General features: G+C 43.5%; 1 protein-coding gene across 1 annotated transcript in view; it reads left to right on the top strand.

The window, feature by feature from the left end:
- Positions 1 to 19226, top strand: part of Eif4e3 (eukaryotic translation initiation factor 4E family member 3) — a 41149-nt gene that overhangs the window by 11714 nt on the left and 10209 nt on the right. Inside the window, 4 exon segments of the mRNA XM_027428971.2 lie at positions 3683 to 3755; positions 13924 to 14018; positions 15562 to 15622; positions 18573 to 18639. Coding sequence (XP_027284772.1) covers positions 3683 to 3755; positions 13924 to 14018; positions 15562 to 15622; positions 18573 to 18639 — 296 coding nt within the window.

Below are 19226 nucleotides of genomic sequence, written 5' to 3' on the forward strand. Positions count from 1 at the left end.
GAGGGGCTAGGCCAGTGGCTAAAGTCCTTCCTATGCACAATGAGGATTTGAACTTAGATCCTCAACACCTGTTTGAAAGCCAGGCATGGTGTGCTTGTAACCCCCAGTCACCACCCCATCCAGCACTGGGGAACCGAGACAGGAGAACTCTGGAGATTTGCTGACGAGCTAATATAGCCATAACAGCAATCTCCAGGTTCAGTGAAAGACCCTGTTTCAGAAAAATAAATAAAAGTGTATAATTATAGAGGAAGACATCTGACATCAACTTCTGGCCTCCACATGTGCACATATGGGTGAGAGTAGCACACACACACACACACACACACACACACACACACACACACACACCACATACAAACAGAAAATAGATAGCTTTTCGTTTTCTTTTAGAAATACAAATGTGGATGGGAGAGTTAGTGCCTGCTAAGCAAGCAGGAGGACTTGGGTGCTGGTCCCCAGCTCTCATGTAAAGAGCCAGGTGTGCTGACCAGGCCTGCAACCCCAGTGCAGCACACTGGACAGAGGAGGGTGCCAGATGCTTATTGATCAAACAGCCTACTCCGTTAATGAGCTCCAGGGTTAGTGAGAGACCCTGTCTTCAAAACTATGGTAGAGAGTGATTAATGGAGATACCCTGGTACACTCATCCACACACAAGTGCATACACCGAAAGGGAAGTGTGGCACTGGGTAAAGCTCACTTGTAGAAGACATGCTTAGCATGTATGAGACCCAGGTTTTGTATTTGGTGTGACTTGACCGGGCAGCTCCACAGTGTGGGATGACCAGCAGCCATTGAAAGCGTATCATTTGGTTTCATTAAATGAATATGTCCTTGGGGCAGTTGGCATCCCTCTCTGAGCCCCAGAGTGCTCACTGTAAAATGATCACAAGCTCCACTGTAAGCTACAGGGGCCCCAGCAGGACTGTATCACTCAGCAGGAGTCACTTCACACTGGCTGCAGACTCTGCTGTCTTCCACTGGTGAGTACATCCTAATTGCTTCTTTCCGGATGCTTCTCCTGAGCTCTGGAGACTCGGCATCGCTGAACGCTTGGACAGAGAAACAGAGACCTTAAGTGACTTGTATAATTGCCTCCTACAATTATCAGGAGGAGACCAGACTAGAAACAGGGGCCATGAAAGAGCCCTGGAGACCAAGTGTTCATCAGTGACTTTTGAAAGTTAAATGGTAGCTACCGCCTACATGTTGGATTTATATAATTTGACATGATAATGTCCCAAGTGAATACTCACTCTAAGCTATTTTAAATTGAAGAGTGTCTTTCAAAATCAGTGAAATTTTCAAATATATAATTTTATTTTGCAGATTAAAAATCTACAGAATTCATTTCCTACCTTAGGTTCTCACCTGCGTGCTTCACGGGTGCAGCAAGGGAAGGAGCCCCCTCTAAAGTGCTTGTAGGATCTGGGGATATATTTGCTGGTGTACTTGGTAGAGCAGTTCTCCAGGCTGTGCAAAGAAAGAAAAGTTAGTTGGATTAAGTACCAGTTATTTTTCATGTAAAAGAATAGACTTTGAAACAGATCATGCCCAGAAAAAAAAAAAAAAAGTTGCGTCCTTTCAGTTTTTTCCTAATGTCTTTATAATCTGTGGGCACAATATCCTGCTTTATGTAGCGTATTTATCTTTGTCCAAGTAGATGCTTTAGTGACCACAGTCCAGACCATCATGCTGCTTTTTGTTTGTTTGTTTTTGTGTTTTGAGGTCCAGGCAACTGCTGTTATCACCAGCATCTTGGTCCCTGTGTATTCATCGTCACCATTCACTCAGGGAACCTTAGGTGATACCTGACACAAAAAGGCAGCCATGTTTGTGGTTATGGTTTTTGTTTTTTAAAAATAAAGGCCATAAAATTTACAAACAGTTAGGAAATAATAATACACTCATGACTTTTATTAAAGTTTACCTGCCTCGTGGGTAACAAGACATCTTTGCCCCTAAACTAGTCCATAATTGCTTCCTTTCTGACCTCTAGACAAGGGGACTGTCTACAAAAATGCACTTTAATATTTAGATGTGTGTGTGTGTGTGTGTGTGTGTGTGTGTAGTGTACCATTGTGCAAGCCCCACATACCAATGTGTGAAGGCCAGAGGTTGATATGTATCTTCCTCTATAGCTCTTTATCTTATATTTTGATACAGGATGGTCTCTCACTAACCCTGGGGTTTGCCATTTCTGCAAAATAGCTGACTAGCAAGCCCTTGAGACCCACTTGTCCCCTCTCCCCCAGGACGGGGGTTACAGATGTCTGTCACTGCCTATGCCTTTCACATGGCTGCTGAAGGTCTGAACCCTGGTCTTCATGTTTACACAGCAAGCACATCCCCCACTGAGCTATCACCCCAGCTCTTACCATGGCTCTAGAATGTGGGCAGTGGATCCCTGATCCCCAAGGCCATCTCATCACCTCTGTTTCAAAGATGCTGTGGGTCTTCTCTCAATCTCTAGGATAACAACTCTCTGGAAAGTGTCCCGTGTTGATGATCCCTGGGACTGTGTCTCTTCGGGTCATTAGGGTCAGTGGCTGGTGAAGAATGTTCTAAATTCTAGATCCCAGTGTGTCAGTTGTGAGAGAGGTGTTTCCCCTCTTAGGAAGACCTTGATTGCTCACCCACAGCCAGACATGGCTTTTGAGCTTTGTTTGTGTGGTGAAGTATCATTTGATGCTAACAAGGATCCCAGTGCCTTTGAGTACAGACTGCTAAGTTGGCAGGAAGAAAGAGAAACAATAGTGGTAACAGAATGTCTGAATACCTATAGATCAACACACCCCAATCCCAGGAACTGTTCTGGAAAGCCAAAGTGCACTTTTTTTCTCCCAGAGAATAAACCTGTAGTGTGTTGCCATCTAGTGGAACATATAGAAAATAGAGATTAGTGTATCATGGCCATGCTGTTCACAAGAGCTGCTTGCGTGAGCTCAGTAGAAACTACTGAAAGTATTTTTTTTTTTTTTTTTAGGCAAGAAATTCTGGGGGAAACCAAGACTGATTGTTAATAGTATTCTCTAAAATAACTGAATGATGCTGTTTCCCAAGGGTGTGTGGTTATTTACCACCAGGGATTATAGGGTTTTAAATCAATCACCAGGAGGAGGAGGATGCATTCTCATTGCCATTGGCATAGCATACAGGTTTTTTTTTTTTTTTTAATCTGAAGTCCTGAACAATGCCTTCATGTTTAGAGGATATTTTTATACTTTTCACTATGTGCTTTTAAAGTGACCAATACCTTTCTTCTGTACTTTACTTTTTATTTTAATTTATTTTAGTTTAATTGCCCCCAAATAAAAATTCTACTAGGAAGGCGGGTGATGGTGGTGCATGCCTTTGATCCCAGCACTCAAGAGTCAGAGACAGGAGGATCTCTCTGAGTTGGAAGCCTGCCTGTTCTACAGAGTGAGTTCCAGGACAGGCTCCAAAGCTACAGAGAAACCCTGTCTTGAAAAACAAAAACAAAAATAAAAACCTATTAGGAGAAGCATGCACATGTCTTCACACACAAAAAAAAATATTCAAATTCTAGGCAGCATCTCCAATGTCCTGTTGGGAGGCTTTAGACACATGTGCTATGAAAACCTACGTAGTTATATTGTGGAATATCTTCCAACACTAATTGGATTTGTTTGCTTCTTTGTTGTTTTGCTGGTGTTAGATCACTCCCTGGTGCCACAGCAGCTGAGTGTGCCTCGAATCTGAAGAAACTCTACACTGTGCAAACAGTACAGGTGAGAGTGAAAAGGACATACTGGGTCACTCAGGGGTATATTAGACACTGCATCACCCAACTTGAAATTTTCTTTGCTTTGGGAGCCCTTGCTCAGAGCTCCACCCTGGAGTTGCCCTTTAGCAACTGTTTATCCATCTACCTCAGGGGCAGGCTTTCTCTAGCCCTACCTGAAATTCCATCACCAAAATCTTTCAGTGATATGCATAGGAGGCAAGAGTGAAGGTTTTTAAGGTGTTCATCTATGCTCCTTGTAGACTTCTATTGGTCAACCACACTCTGCCTCTGTTCCTTTAAGTTTCTGTATAACTGGTATGTAACCGTGGCAACTACCTCCATCAGTCACTGTGAAGACTGAGTATGATCACCTTTCCACTGTATTTGGCAGGATACTTGGTGTTCAAGAGACCCCAAACAAGTTCATAATTCTATTTGACCTCTATCTGTCTCTCTGTCACGTGTGTGTGTGTGTGTGTGTGTGTGTGTGTGTGTGTGTGTGTGTGTGTATGTGTATGTGTATGTGTGTGTATTTGTTTGTTTGTGCATGAGTACAAGTGTGAAAAGGTCAGAGTCTAACCTTGGGTGCCATTCCTCAAGCACAGGGTCTTTCATTGCCCTAGAACTTGACTTGTAGATTAGGCCACCTGGCAAAGACCCATTTGTTTCTACCCCCAGTTCCCCATTACCGGGAGTAGAGATGGACACCACTACACCTACGTTTTTAAATATTAGTGCTGATGAGCCAGGCAGTGGTAACACACACCTTTAATCCCAGCACTTGGGAAGCAGAGGCAGGGGGATCCCTGTGAGTTCAAGGCCTGCGTAGTCTACCGATTGAGTCTGGGACAGCCAGGGCTACACAGAGAAACTTTGAAAAAACAAACAGAGTATCAGTGCTGGTGATCACACCTTTATAATATTGGTCTAGCCATTTCCACAGACTTGTTCTTTCACTTTCTACTCCTGAAGACAGTTTGCAAACCACGATTTACTTTGTTAATTCCATTCTCAAGCAAACTCTACCAAGTTTCTCTCCCCCAGTGTCCTTTCTAGCTGCAGATACAAGGCTTTTGAGGCTGCATCAAAGTCATGCTGGCTATATGTCATAGATTTCTAGAAGGCACAGTTTATAAGCATTTTCTCCTTGTGCCCTAAATTTGGTCACATCTTGTAATTCTATTAGATAGGCATCCTGATTGTGTCCCATACAGAGTGAGCACAGACTTCCTTTTCTCTTTCAGACCCTGCTACCAGCATCAGGGCTAACAGATTGCTCTTTCATACTTACACAGCCCCAGGTGTTAAGCAGCATGAATGGTCCCTGTGAACACAGTAGAATGGTGTAAGGACAGTCCCAACCACGGACCACTTCTCATCCTCTTGGGAAACTGACATACACATGAAAAACAAATTGTGTTGCTCTAGAGTCACCGTTCAGTGCTGAGTGCAATAATATAGAGGGGCTGCCCAGAAAACTAGACACCCCCACCCAAGAGTCTCCGGAAGACCTCCCCTTTGCTGCTCTTTGGTGAATTTGTAGACTTTTTGTTACTCTTCCCAGGAGCCACTTTCTAAAGCAGAGCACTTGATTTTAAGGCCTACCTGCCTGAGGAAGCTCTTCCACCCTGCTGGGGTTTTGAGGGATTCCTCCTTTCTTCACTCTGTTGTGACTTGAGAGCCTTAGAACGGTCTGTGGGATCCCAGGATGGAAGCTTGAGAGTGACCTTCCCACCACAGCATGGTCATGGCACATGCCGCAGGGTTTGCATCCGGCAGTATATCTGTTAGGCTCCTTCAGGACCAGTTTAAAGACCTGGGATTGACACATACCAGGGGAGACTTTTCTCTATTGTACCGAGATATAATTGAGCAGGATGCAGATTTTCCTAGTTTGGATTTTTAAAAGCTAAGGTGCACATGCCCTCACTTGCATGTCTTCACAGCCCTTTCCCTTCAGACTCTTCTCCCTTTGCAACCACCATTCCTGCTCTGTAAGTGCAAGTCCTTCCATCTGAGACGGAGTCAAGTGGAAGCATGCAGAACCATTCTCTGCTGTATCTGACCTCTTTTTACGCAGTCAGTGCTGAAGGCTGGAATGAATGAATGAGAAAAGAATGAGGGCACGGATTTTTCTGTTCCCTGTGCACTGTTCTCATAAAGCTGGCCGTGTATTTTCAGTGGGACAGAAATGTGGTTCTTGGGAGGTCCATGGCCAAACCTTAGTATTTATGTGTCTGAAGCACAGACACATGTGTGGTCTAAAGATAAACAAAGAGTTTCCCTATGGTTGGAAATTTTTTTTCAGGGTTCCTTCAAGATGGTGGGAGGGGACAGTGATGAAAAAGAGGTTGTGAAATACCTCAAGTTCCTTATTTGTGCAACTAATATGAGAATGGTGTCTGTTTCATGAGGCTGACTGGGGGTGAGAGCGGATGCAGCTCTCAGTGGGGCTTGTGTTTGTAAGCCCTCGTAATATGTTGCCAAGTGTTACTAGGTTACAGGAACCTGCTCCTTTGCTGCATAACGTATGGATTGGGATGCAGTGAAGTCACACTGAGTGTCATAGATGGCACTTGGTAACAGGTACACATTTCTTTTTTAAACCTCTATATATTTTATTTACTCGTCTTCCATGCAAGAACAATCATGACAGATGTTATCATGCTGATGTGAGGATGAGATGTAAAGTAAAAATGCCCAGTAAGTGGCCGATGCCAATAGTGTGCTGGTCTTTCATCACCCATCTCCTGGGCTGCACCCCTCTGCCACACTTCATGTAAGAATATTATACACCCCAGCTCCACAGTCACTCCTGCCAAGTGGATAGTCTCAGATGACACCACTATGACCTTTTATTTATAAAAACAAATTTGTTTTGTCTGTAACTTTTGGTAACTCGGCTGTGGTTGCCTTTAGCATCTCAGGAATGGTCCTTAGTGCTGAGAACTAGCAGGGGCAAGAGCATTTGAGCACACAGGAAGGCTTTCCTCCTGCTTTCTTTATTTCCTGTCTGTATCTTGATGTAAATTCACTCTGCTACCATAGCATTTATTTGAACATTTGCCTAATGGTGTCTGTGCCCCTCCCCACTATGTTTCGATGAAGTTTTTAAGAGCCATGTGCTACAACCATGGCTTAACATCAGACATTACCTCTTTTATTACCCTTCCTGCAAATTCAAGTTTCAGGACGGGGTTTAGGAGCAGGATGAGTAGAAAATTATTATGACCCAAAGCTGCAGTGGAAACAGCTGCTCATTGACTCTCTAAGGTCTGAAGTGCCTCTGCTTCTGGGTCAGCTCAGTTTTCCTTCCCCTGTGTAAGGGATGGAGCAGGAGAAGCATCTACAGGTTCCCACGACCTCTGCCCGGAACACTTCCTGCAGCCACAGTAATTCTCTGCAAGAGTTAAATTTGTTGGCTGCTTTCTGTCTTCCTTAGAACATTCCACTTTTCACTTTAGTGTGTTTCCCACTTTTTGGACACATACAGGTTTTGCCCGTTTCTCTCATGTCTCTACATCCCCAGTGAGCCAAGTTTAGAAGAGAGAATGGCTTCTGAGCTTGCCCAGTCTACGCTGGGGCAAATTGAAGAGCTACCAGTCCAGTGTGATTTGCAAGGGAAGGCTGGCTTGTAGCACGTTTTCCAGCATTGCCTGCCTGTAGACTTCTTTTGTTGTTGTTGTTGTTGTTGTTTGAGGTAGGGTTTCTCTGTGGCTTTGGAGGCTGTCCTGGAACTAGCTCTAGTAGACCAGGCTGGTCTCGAACTCACAGAAATCTGCCTGCCTTTGCCTCCTGAGTGCTGGGATTAAAGGAGTGTGCTGCCACCACCACCTGCCTATAGACTTTTAACTCCACTTCTGTAAGTACTCCTTTACAGAGTTCCACCCCAGACCTCAGTCGTTTGTGTTATCACCTTCATGAATTGTCCCTATGGCCTCACTTTTCCTGTGTTCTACCTAGGATATCCCATAGACGAATTAGTACTGAAATTTTCAGAGAACAGAAACTGTGTGTTTCTTCTGCAAGTGAAATTTCTGTATCATTCTTCATAACCACAAGATCTTCGTAAACAATATATATATATATATATATATATATATATATATATCCCACTAAAGTTGAAAAACTGAGCATCCTGTGTAGTGCAGTAGTAGAAGAGTATGGGCCTAGGAGATGGCTCAGCAGGTAAAGGCCCTTGCCACCAAGTCTGACCATCTGAGTTCAATCCCCAGAACCCACAGGATGGAAGGAGAGAACCAATTCCCACAAGTTTTCCTCTGAACTCCATATGTACGGGTGTGTGGGGTACATGTACGTACACACACACACACACACACACACACACACACACACACACACACACACACGAGCACATACAAATCCACACGTGAATTAATTTTTTTGAAATAGCAGTGCATGCCCCTTACCTGGAGGTCAGGCTACCTGATTGTGCTGTGCTGTTAAAGGTCATTTAATCAGGGCAGCAGATTGTTTTCCAAAGCTGTTCCATTACAGAGCTTTCCTAAGTCAGGATTGATGGGGATGATGGGAGAGATTGGTTCATGACAGGTTCATGCCAATGGTGGGTGGCATCCTGTCACAGCAGTATCTGGAGCCCCCTGGAAGGAAGAGGGAAAACTAAAGGGGAAACAGGACAAGGAAGTGAAACCAATTTTGCCTGTGGTGCTGTTCATACAAACTCAATGTCATATGTAAGAGGATTCTTCCCTCATAGTTTAACTTACATACTGTATGTATAATGAATTCAGCATCTGTAGTCACAGCCCGGAACTAGAATTCAGTCAGATTGCCCATAATCCTGTGTATGTGTTGCAGGGGTAGGAACTTGAAAGTGAGTGAGATTTTATATTACAAACTACAAATGATTTCATCACTTCTAATGTAAAACTTGGGGTCTTCCAATGTTAAATCTTTTGGGGGTACCTGTCTGCCCTTTTCTCTTTTACCTCTGAACTGTAGACGCACACCTGACACTTGTCAGCTACCTGCTAGCTTTGGCCCTGCCATGGCCTCAGATCATGATGGTCTCTATTGGTTATGCTCACATCCAGACTTTAAGTCCCACTGCCCATATGCTTTTTTATCAATCTCATGCTCCAGAGTGGGAGGGAGGAGGGTAGAAATGTTGTCTGCCCTTCCTTTACCTTCCCAGTGCAAGAGGAGCTTTGAGGCTGTGGCAGTCCCCTGAAGCAAGAATACCCCCTGATGGCTCAGTGGTTAAGAGCACTGACAGCTCTTCCAGAGGGTTCAGTTCCTAGCACCTACATGGCAGCTCACAACCATCTGTAACTCCGATTCCAGGGAATCTTATGCTCTTTTTTGGCTTCTGTGGTCTTTACACTCATGTGGTACATAGAGGTACATGCAGGCAAAACACAAGTGCACATAAAAATAAACAAACCCTAAAAATGATTTAATAATACTCCCCAGCTGGTGTGTCTTCTTCCCCTGTCTGTTACACATTTCCTCTTTTCCTCATTCCCTCCTGTATTAGTCAGAGTTCTCTAGAGTAACAGAATTTTTAAAAATGGATCTCTCTCTCTCTCTCTCTCTCTCTCTCTCTCTCTCTCTCTCTCTCTCTCTCTCCCTCTCTCCCTCTTCCTCTTACCCCCACCCCGTGTGTGCCTGCGTGTTCGTGTGTGTGTGTGTGTGTGTGTGTGTGTGTGTGTAAAGAGGATTTATTGGAATGACTTCCAGGCTGCAGTACAGCTAATCAAACAATAGCTGGCTGTGAATGAAAAGTCCAAGAATCCAGTAGTTTCTCAGTCCACGCAGCTGGATATCTCAGTTGGTCTTTGGTGTATGCTGGTATCCCAAAGAAGTAGGCTCCAGTGCTGGGGAAGGAGTGGGTGGGCTAGCAAGGCGATGACAAGTAGGCAAAGAGCAAAAGCTTCCTTCTTCCATGTCCTTACAAAAACTAACATCGGAAGGCGTGGCTCAGATTGAGGGTGTGTCTTCCCACCTCAAAGGCCTGGACTAGAAGTGGATTCACTTATTCAAACTAAGCAAAAAATCTCACAGGTATGTCCTCCATATTTGATGGTCTGATCATATCTGGCATTCTTATGTGGGCCTTCTAATTACTTTCAGTGCACTGTCATTGATTTACCCGTGGAAGTAGCCGTGTGGAACTCCTATTGCACATGCATGGGAGTGTGGGGCTTTTGATGACTGTGTGACATTTTCTGAGAAGCAATACCTTAAGTTCAGGTGTTAGACTTCATTCTGCCTTAGTTCCTCAAGGAGAACAACAATGATGTTAAAAATAATTATCAGCCAGGGCGTGGGCCTATGCCACAGCTATCCTTCCATGTTAGCTTAGTTCCACCCCAGTGCAGGACACAAGCAAGCGTGGCTAACTTCCCCAAATGCTGACTGACTGAATGGTACCAATATCGATACCTGTGCTAGCCCTTGGGTAATCACTGAGGCTTTGTGGGGACGGGGAGCACTTAACTATCATTGAGAAGTATTGGGCTTAGCTGTACTTCAGTGCTCTGTTGAAGGCCAAAGAGGATTAATTTTAAGCCTGGTGCCTCTGGAAATCTACTTGCAAAGTTGAAGCTGTAGTAACATTTAGGTGTTACTGAAACAGTCATCGTGAATCCATCAAGCTTGCACTGTGTCAGTCCTTTGCCTCCTGCAGGGAAGAACAGGGTTCCAGGAGTGTCCAGTGCTAGTTCCTCCCTCAAGTGCCTTCTCTATCAGACATACTGGCATGTAGACAACAGAGGAGGGAGGCTTACAACAACACGGAAACAGCTGTTCAATGCCATGTGCTCCCTAAACAGGTCCCTTCCCACCGGCATACCTGGATCTTTTGCTCCTATTCTGTGTTCAAGCACAAAGGTACACAGTGATAAACAACTTCCAAGTTCAGTCCACCATTGCACCTTGCTGGTCTGTCTTCTTCCTGCCAGATTCACCAAAGTAAACAAGCTCAGGGATATTCTTGTTTTTACTCTTTCAAGGCTACAACCCTGAACAGGGTCCTTTGGCCTTTTCTCAGTTTTGAGATAAGAGAAGCGTGTGCCGTGTGTCATTCTCTAAGTACTTCAAATGCTATACAAAAGGTCAGGACTGTAGAAGACTGGCAGGGATGTCAGGGGAAGAGCTTTGGGAGAGTTGACCTTCAGAGCTGAAGCTGGCTATCAGCAGCATCCTCTCGGCTTTCTCTTACACAGGGCTTTTTGGTTTTGCATCATTTTGTCCATGGGTTCTGCAGAGATCATTGCCATGTCATAGCAAGTCTTGGGCTAGAATTATGTGGTGGTAAGGGCATCTGACTGGTTGGAAGACATCAACAGGTGTCCCTCCTTCTGTGACTCTAACTACACATGACTTGTCTATGACTTTTAAGACTGGAGAAAAATATGCACAAAGCATATAGTGGTATCATCAAAGAAAATAGGTTAGTAGTTTTTAAAAATTAGGGGCTTGGGAATGATGTTCCAGCCCTGCCTACTCACAGTAGCAGCACAGACGGAAGCTGAGGTATTGCAGAGATCTTACTGTTTGCACTAACAGAGAGGGCATCAGCGCCTCCACAGGGACACAGCGCCTGTTAAAGGATCTTGTGTCACGCCATGCTAATTTTGTGATTGCCTAAATTAGCACCATTTAAGCAGAAAACTTTTGAAGTAGATTCCCCACTGAGAAGTCTACCAATGCATACTTTATATATGGCCTTTGAATTTCTCTCAGTCCATCATTGCCATCTCTGCAGTTCATCCAGCTGTGTGTGTTTGTGCATGCGTGTATATGAAGGCCCGAGGACTGTCTTGGAAAAGACACAGACCCGAAGTCCATATATACTGCATCTTGTACCTTATGACCCAGCTGCTGAGCTGTTCTCTGATCCCTTTAGGAAGAGCAAGGGAGGGGGTTAGGATCTAATGTGCTTCATCCTGCCTTCCTTTCCACCCTCAGCCCCAGGCAAAGCACTACAGACTTCTTGGCAGAGTCTGCTGTAAGGAAATGTGGTTTGGTAATCACGTTAAAGGTTCTGCTAAACCATGCTGTGGAGTATCTGTTAGCAAGATCCTTCCGGTTGCGAATGTGTGTGCTTTAGAACTGGGCTTCTGGAACTGTCTCCACTCTGGAACCTTTGCATCTGACAGAGTTTTATATGGACCTGGTATATAGGAATATACACTAAGTATGTACATTTTAAAAAAATACTGATAATGAACCATAAGAATATTTATCTTAAAACAATTATTTGGCACATAAATATGCATATGTGTGTATCATTTATTAAAGACAAAAGGAAATGTACATACTAATGAGATGGAAATGCTTAATTTTTATCTAAAGGAATACACCTTAGCTGAATATTTGTATTGCAGAGCACAGTGTGTTTAACATATTTCAGAGTTCATAGACACTTGTTTTTATAATCAGACTGAGAATGCTACTTTACATAAACATGTACTACAAAATGGCAAAAGTGTTTTTACAGCCATTTCAAACGTCATTGGAAATTCTGTCCTAACCCCAAGCCAAAATTCATTTTTTTCAGTGAAGTATAAGCAAGCAACTCAAACATTCTAACACTTTTTTTTTATTTCTGTGTATGCATTTTTTTGTCTTCTTATGTATATCATATGTGTGCCTGGTGCCCACAGAGGTCAGGGGAGAGGGCATTGGATCCTCTGGAACTGAAGTTATGGATGGTTGTGAGCTGCCATGTAGGTGCTGGGAATTGAACCTGGGTCCTCTATAAAATCATCAAGTGCTCTTAACTACTGAGCGCTCTCTCTCTCTCTCTCTCTCTCTCTCTCTCTCTCTCTCTCTCTCTCTCTCTCTCCCTCAAGTCAAACATTCTAATCCAATCCAAGTATATACTAACTTGATACTTACATGTTGAGGAATGGTAGTAGGAAAGGGTTAAAAGTCTTTGTATTCCATAATTAAACATTACGCTTCTACCATAACAAATATTTCATATGTACAGTAAAAATACTGCATTGATAGCATGCAGTCTTCCCAGATCTGAGTGGATGTGTTCTAGGCATGCTCATTAGTGTTGTATTTCTACAGAAAGTCCAGTGCAAAGGGCACATGTTGCGTGTTCAGAAACAAGACTGTAGTGAAGTTGCTTGAGCAACACAGGCAAACACTCCAAGAAACACTCCAGACTGGTTACTTATTTAATTTTGAATTAATTTTGTTGCTGCCAATTAGAAACCTTGTCTTGCTACCAGTTTCTTTGCAACCCACGGTTTCAAGATGCCGAGTTTTACAGGGTCAACTTTTTTATGATGAGTTTCCATTGATGATGAAATCAGAACTGATGGGGATCTTTTCTTTAATTTATCTCATATGTGCGCATATGTGCACTCCTGCCTGTCTGTTTATGTACCATGTGTGTTCACATGCCCACAGAGGTCAGAAGAGGGTGTCAGAACCCCTGCCATCTCTCCAACCCACCAATGAGGCTCTTACATTATATTGAAATGCAAAATACAAACCATGATTTTTCTCTAATTGTTCTAATCAAATCTTAAAAAAAAAAAAAAAAAGATCTAGGTCCCCATATACATTAAGGTTTGTGAATTAACATATTTAGCTCACATGCTCTTGTGACAAGAGCTGCTGAAATCCACACATTTGACAAAATTTCCTGATGCAAACCAACTTTTATCAACATCAGTCCTTGGACTAGAGAGATGGCTTGGTCAGTAAGAGCACTTGTTGCTCCTGCACCCACATGGTGGCTCACAACCATTTGTAACCTCAGGTCTGAGGGATCTGACACCTACTTCTGACTGCTGCAGGCACCAGGCATGCACATGGTACACATACATACATGCAAGCAAAAGAGTCATAGCACACAAAATAAGATGAATCTGAAAAACTTAACTCCAGTCCTGGCATTTTACATTATTACCTTTCTGGTTTTACGAATACATCCTTCATAACAATAGCTTTCCAAAAAAAAAAAAAAGAAATAGAACCTAACATCTATAAGAAACAATGTTTTAATGTTCTGCATTAAAAATTTTGAAGAGTTAATGAGAAAAAATCTACTCCAAATGGCTAGGACTAATGCAAATCAATATTTTTCTTTAACACATTAATTATAAAATGTACTGACATTGTTAATCAATACTGGGTATATTAAACCAGGTGTTTTTCTTTTAAAGATATTCTGGAGTGTGTACAATAACATCCCTCCTGTGACCAGCCTGCCTTTGAGATGTAGTTATCACTTAATGAGAGGAGAGAGGCGACCACTTTGGTAAGTATGTATGGTTCTCCTGGAGGTCAAGGTGGGTGGGAAATACCCGTGAACCCCACGAGGACTCTTATCACCTGTGGCATGCCTCTTACCAAAAAGTAAGGGCTTATCAAGGCCCAGTTCCTCAGAGGAGCCTGATGTGGCTTCCTTTGGTGTAGTAGTGATGGCATTGGACAGTTAGTTTGCCCAGGCTGGCACCTCTAATACCAGTAAATCTTTATATCCATTAACCTTTCACAGTTACTTACTCAAAGTAAAATAAAATTCTGTCTCAGCTCATTTCTCAGTGAATAGGAGAAATATAAATTGAACAAAAACAAAGTTGTATTTTGTTGGAGCCTGTGATGAGGTGTCTACAGTTAGGGCTGGTGTCCCACACTTCTGGCTTTCCAGGTTTCATCTGGACTTTGACACTCTCAGTCAACATTCCGTTGCTTTCTCAATGTTGGCTAAGTTTTCACTCAGGCTTTTCTGCTTCTGGGAAAATAGATCTCAAGTTCCAGTCTTTTTTGAACACTGGGATTAAACCTGAAGCCTGTACCACATGCTCAACATCCTACCGTTGAGCTATAACCACATCCTCGTTCCACCCAACCCCAGTTTTTGAGACAAGGTTGGATAGATTTGCTTAATCTGACCTTGAACTCACTTTGTAACCATTATAAGCCTTAAACTTGCCGATCCTCTGCTTCATCTAAATATCTGGGGTGGCAGACCTATACTACCAGTCCTGCTAGCTGTGAGTGGTGATTAATGCCCTTCAGGTTTATCAGTGTCAGCATTCTTCAATCACAATAAAATCTAGGGCTCAGCCGGGCATATGTCTTTAATCCCAGCACTTGGGAAGCAGAGGCAGGCAGATCTCTGTGAGTTTGAGGGTAGCCCAGTCTACAAAGCTGCACAAAGAAACCCTGTCTTGAAAAATCAAAAAAAGAGAAAAATCTAGGGCTCACCATGGATCAGTTCTCCATGCCGGGCCAATCAAGAGATGATAAAATGGTCTCATAAGCAAACCTGGGATACGAGTATATCTTTAAAGCTATGATATGGAATTAATCCTACGAGAATGCTTTTGACAGGGAAATTGGGATGCTTTTCCTAGAGAGGAAGTGGTTATTAAACCATGATCCACCACAACAGCACTTGTTAAATCTGTGACCCAAGTTAATGTGAATTAACATGTGAATTAAATGAGACTGTATTATGAAGATGCTTTGGAATGTAAAAGTCTTTACACCTGCAAAGTTGGTGCATCAGTTGTCCATCCCCAGAGAGTCAGGAAAGCTCCTGGGTACCACTTCCTTGAGAAGGAGGACCTTGTATTCCTGCACCCACCCTCATCCCCATGACAGTTGATTCCGTGTTGCTCCCTGTCATCTCCATTCCTTCCCCATTTCATTCTTCGGCTTTTGTTCCCAATCATACGGCTGTTGAATATTTACTGAAAAATACCTGTGCACTTTTGTTTTTCATGCCAGCTACTGTTAAATGAAAACAGGAATATCCCTTTCTGTGAAACTTTAAATGTTGTTCTTTGATGTAGGGAGGAGGAGAGTAATGCAAAGGGTGGCGTGTGGAAGATGAAAGTTCCCAAGGACAGCACGGTATGTCTCTGCTGAGCATCTGTCTGGGCATGGGGTTGAGCATGTTGTGTTTTTCAGAAGTCTGCTGGCAGCCCTAGGTTGAGAAATCCATTTCTACCATTAGTGATGATCACTGAAGATGTATAATTGAAAAAGCCAGGTATTGTGGTGCACACCTTTAATCCCAGTACTCAGGAGGCAGAGGCAGGTAGATCTTTGAGTTCTAGGCCAGTCTGGTCTACAGAGTGAGTTCCAGGACAGCCAGGGATAAACAGAAAAACCCTCCCTCTCAAAAAAAAAAAAAAAAAAAAAAAAAAAAAAAAAAAAAACAGAAAGAAAGGAAATGTGTAATTGTGAATCTACAGAAATCATGCAATAGCATCCATGTATTATGTAGCCATGGAGGTCTACCGCCTATAAACTTTAGAGCAAAGCTAAAGATCATGGTAGCTGTTTCCTCATCAGGCATGCCTGATGTTTGCAAACTGATCTTCCACAGGAGATCATGGTTCTTCCCACCAAAGGCTCTGTCCTCTTGACTAAAGACAGAAGTACCTCCAGAAGGACTATGACATGGTAGATGGGGAAACTTAGGGGGTTGCTCATTCATTGGGGTTCATGGAGCTGAGTAAGCTTCAGCAGTCTAGACTCCCCAGCAGTGGACTTACCACTGAAACATGAGTGTAAGCTTTAAAAGTTAGCATGTGTTAAGCCCTGGGAAAACACAAAACTCCTTTGGAAATAGACAAAATGACCTGGGCATGGAAAGGCATCCCTGCAATCCCAGAGGCTGAAAATAAAGGCAGGAGAATCATGAGTTCAAGTCTTACCTATGCTATTCAGTGAGACCCTGTGTTAAAAAACAAAAATAGGGGCCAGGAGAGATGACTTAGTTGGTAAAGTGCTTGCCCTGGAAGCATAGGGACCTGGGTTCTAATCCCCAGGACCCATGTAAAAAAAGGTGGTGTGGCTGTGAACACCTGATACCGAGCCCAGGGAGGGAGAAACAGGAGGATCTTTGGGACATTCAGACAGCTGGTCTAGGCAAGACAGTGAGCCCCAGTTCAATAAAAAAAGATCCTCACCCAGCTGGACAGTGGCAGAGGCAGGTGGATCTCTCTGAATCCGAGACCAGCCCTGTCTGCAAAGCTAGTAGCACAGCAAGGACTGTTACACAAAGAAACCCCATCTTGAAAAACCATAAAAGAAAAAAGATCCTCACTCTCAAAAAATTAGGTGGAGATATGATTGAAGAAATCAACCTCTGGCTACCACATACCCCTGTGTGAGCGAGTGTGCTCGCCTGTGCACACACGAGGGAGGGGGGAGGAGAGAGAGAGAGGGAGAGGGAGAGAGGGAAAGAGATACACAGCTAAGCAGGAGCCAGAAGAGGTATATGAATCCCTCTGCCCTGCTAAGAGAGAGTGAGCAGCAAATAGGAAAGAGCAAGATGCTCTTAGATTTTCTTCACTTTCACTAAGGTGTCCCCTCTTTTCATGTGTGTTACTGCACTTATTTGCTTGCTTACTTTTGAGGTGATGGGGAGCTACTCTGGGACCTTGCACATTCATGTGCCTTATTTGGAATTAGACTAGGAATCATCCTAAGCTTGGAACTCTAGTGGAAGCCATCATGATGCCTACACCCATAGAATTAACCTGCCCCTCCTTGCCAGCTCACTAGGCTGAATTTAGGCACCATTGCATTTTCTTGTCTGGACAGGTGCCTGGGCTCTTATGTCTCAGCCCCCCACTAGAAGTCTGGAAGGCTAGAGCTGCCTGTGTTCAAAACAGAAGCATGAAGGCTCCCTTGCCCTGCTTTCCTCTCCCAGCCCAGCTTCATCACCCATGGAGCTCAAGATCAAAGTTGGACAGATAGGAGAAGGGAAGGGCTAGGAAAGAAGGCGGAAGCCTTTCTAGGAGTAAGAGTTCACCTTCAGCTCCTCGGTAAATGCTATTGCCTTGATTGAAAGATAAGCAGCTGCCACAAGCTCATTAGAATGCAATAATAGGCATTATTACAGTGAATGTGTAGTGAGCGCCTGGCATATGATGCATGCAGCTGTTTATGGTGCAGTCTTCAATCTTGAGCCCTCTTGTTGCAGTTACTGACAAATGCTATACTTGTAACAACCTTGTGAGGTCAGTTCTGTTGTTACTCCCTCCAAGATGGGAGCTAGAGAAGCTGATGGCCTGCCCAGGTCACAAAGAATAAAGTGTGCAACTTCTCCATTCAAACTGGGTTCTGGGAGGCCTCAGAGCCTAGGAATCCTGGCAAGGGGGAGCCTAGACCTTTTCCAGGGAAAAAACTGGAGAGCCATTGTGCCTCCAGTGTTCTGTGAGTGGAGTCTGTCTACTTGACACCATTAGTAAATCCCCCGTAGAAGGAGCTCTGGTGCTTCTCACTGGTACAAGGCAGAGTGGCATGCAGACTAATCATTACTTCCAGGGAAATTGTGTGTGTGCAATAGTACATAAATTTACCACTCCGTGCAAACAACCTGTCAGCAGTGAATGGAATTTTGCAAGTCTCTAGCATTCAGTAAATAACAATGTTTATTAACATTCTTGACTTGAGGAACATCTTAAGTGGTAACATTTTAAGTACTCCATCGACTGCAGAGGGAGAAACAAGGATTGTTGCACTTAAATGTAATGGGTTGGTACACTGTCAATCAGTAAGAGTTAAAGACAGCAAACAGTGAGGTGAGTTGAAGGTGGTGAGCTCCCTGCCCCAGTTCTTCTGGAGTTCATGGGGGCTTCGCTAGCAGTCAAGGCCCTGGATCACTTGTTATTTATGTGGGCAGTCATTTGCAAGCTGCTCTCATACCTGCAAGACTGCACATGTTCACTTCTGTAATTTGGGGGTGTCTGTAGGTTCCAGCTGTGGGTGAGGAGCTTGTGTTTCTTTTTAGCACCTGATAACTGCCTAAACATTGTCTTGTTTTTATTTTTATTCTCTCCTACCTCAGTCCACAGTTTGGAAAGAGTTGTTGTTAGCGACCATTGGGGAGCAGTTCACAGACTCTGTGGCAGCAGGTAGGGAGGCCACAACCCAGTTATCCACACCCTGGTATGCTTGGCTCCTGTTTGCTACTCACAGACCTTTGTCTTCATGTGTTAATCTTTCTGCCTGCCTGCAAGGGCTTCATTTTGTAGCTGTGATGTCATTTAGACTTGTTTTGTGGATGGTGTTTGGTGTGAGCTTTATGTAATTAAGCACATTGCATATTTAAATGTGTGTAGTCAGCCCTTCCTGTCCTCTGATCTTGCATCCACGAGTTCACAGATCAAAAATAGTAGAAAGCATGAACAATGTCTGAACAAAACAATACATATATTTTCCCTTGTTAGTCAAGAAATAATACAATGCAAACAACTTGCACAGTATGTGCAAGTTACAAGTAAAAAAGAGATGATTGAAAATAAGTTTGGTCTGGCAGTATACCTTTGTGGTAGAATACGTACCTGGTTTGCAAAAACAAACTGCTGCAAAATAAATACCTAAATAATTAGTATGTGCAAATGACCTTTTACATAAGGGACTTAAGCATCCATGGTATGGAGGGGGTCTAGAACTTATCCTTAATAAATACCAAGGCCTGGATATATATAAACATCTATAA

Source organism: Cricetulus griseus, chromosome 8, assembly GCF_003668045.3.
Source record: "Cricetulus griseus strain 17A/GY chromosome 8, alternate assembly CriGri-PICRH-1.0, whole genome shotgun sequence".
Taxonomy (NCBI): domain Eukaryota; kingdom Metazoa; phylum Chordata; class Mammalia; order Rodentia; family Cricetidae; genus Cricetulus; species Cricetulus griseus.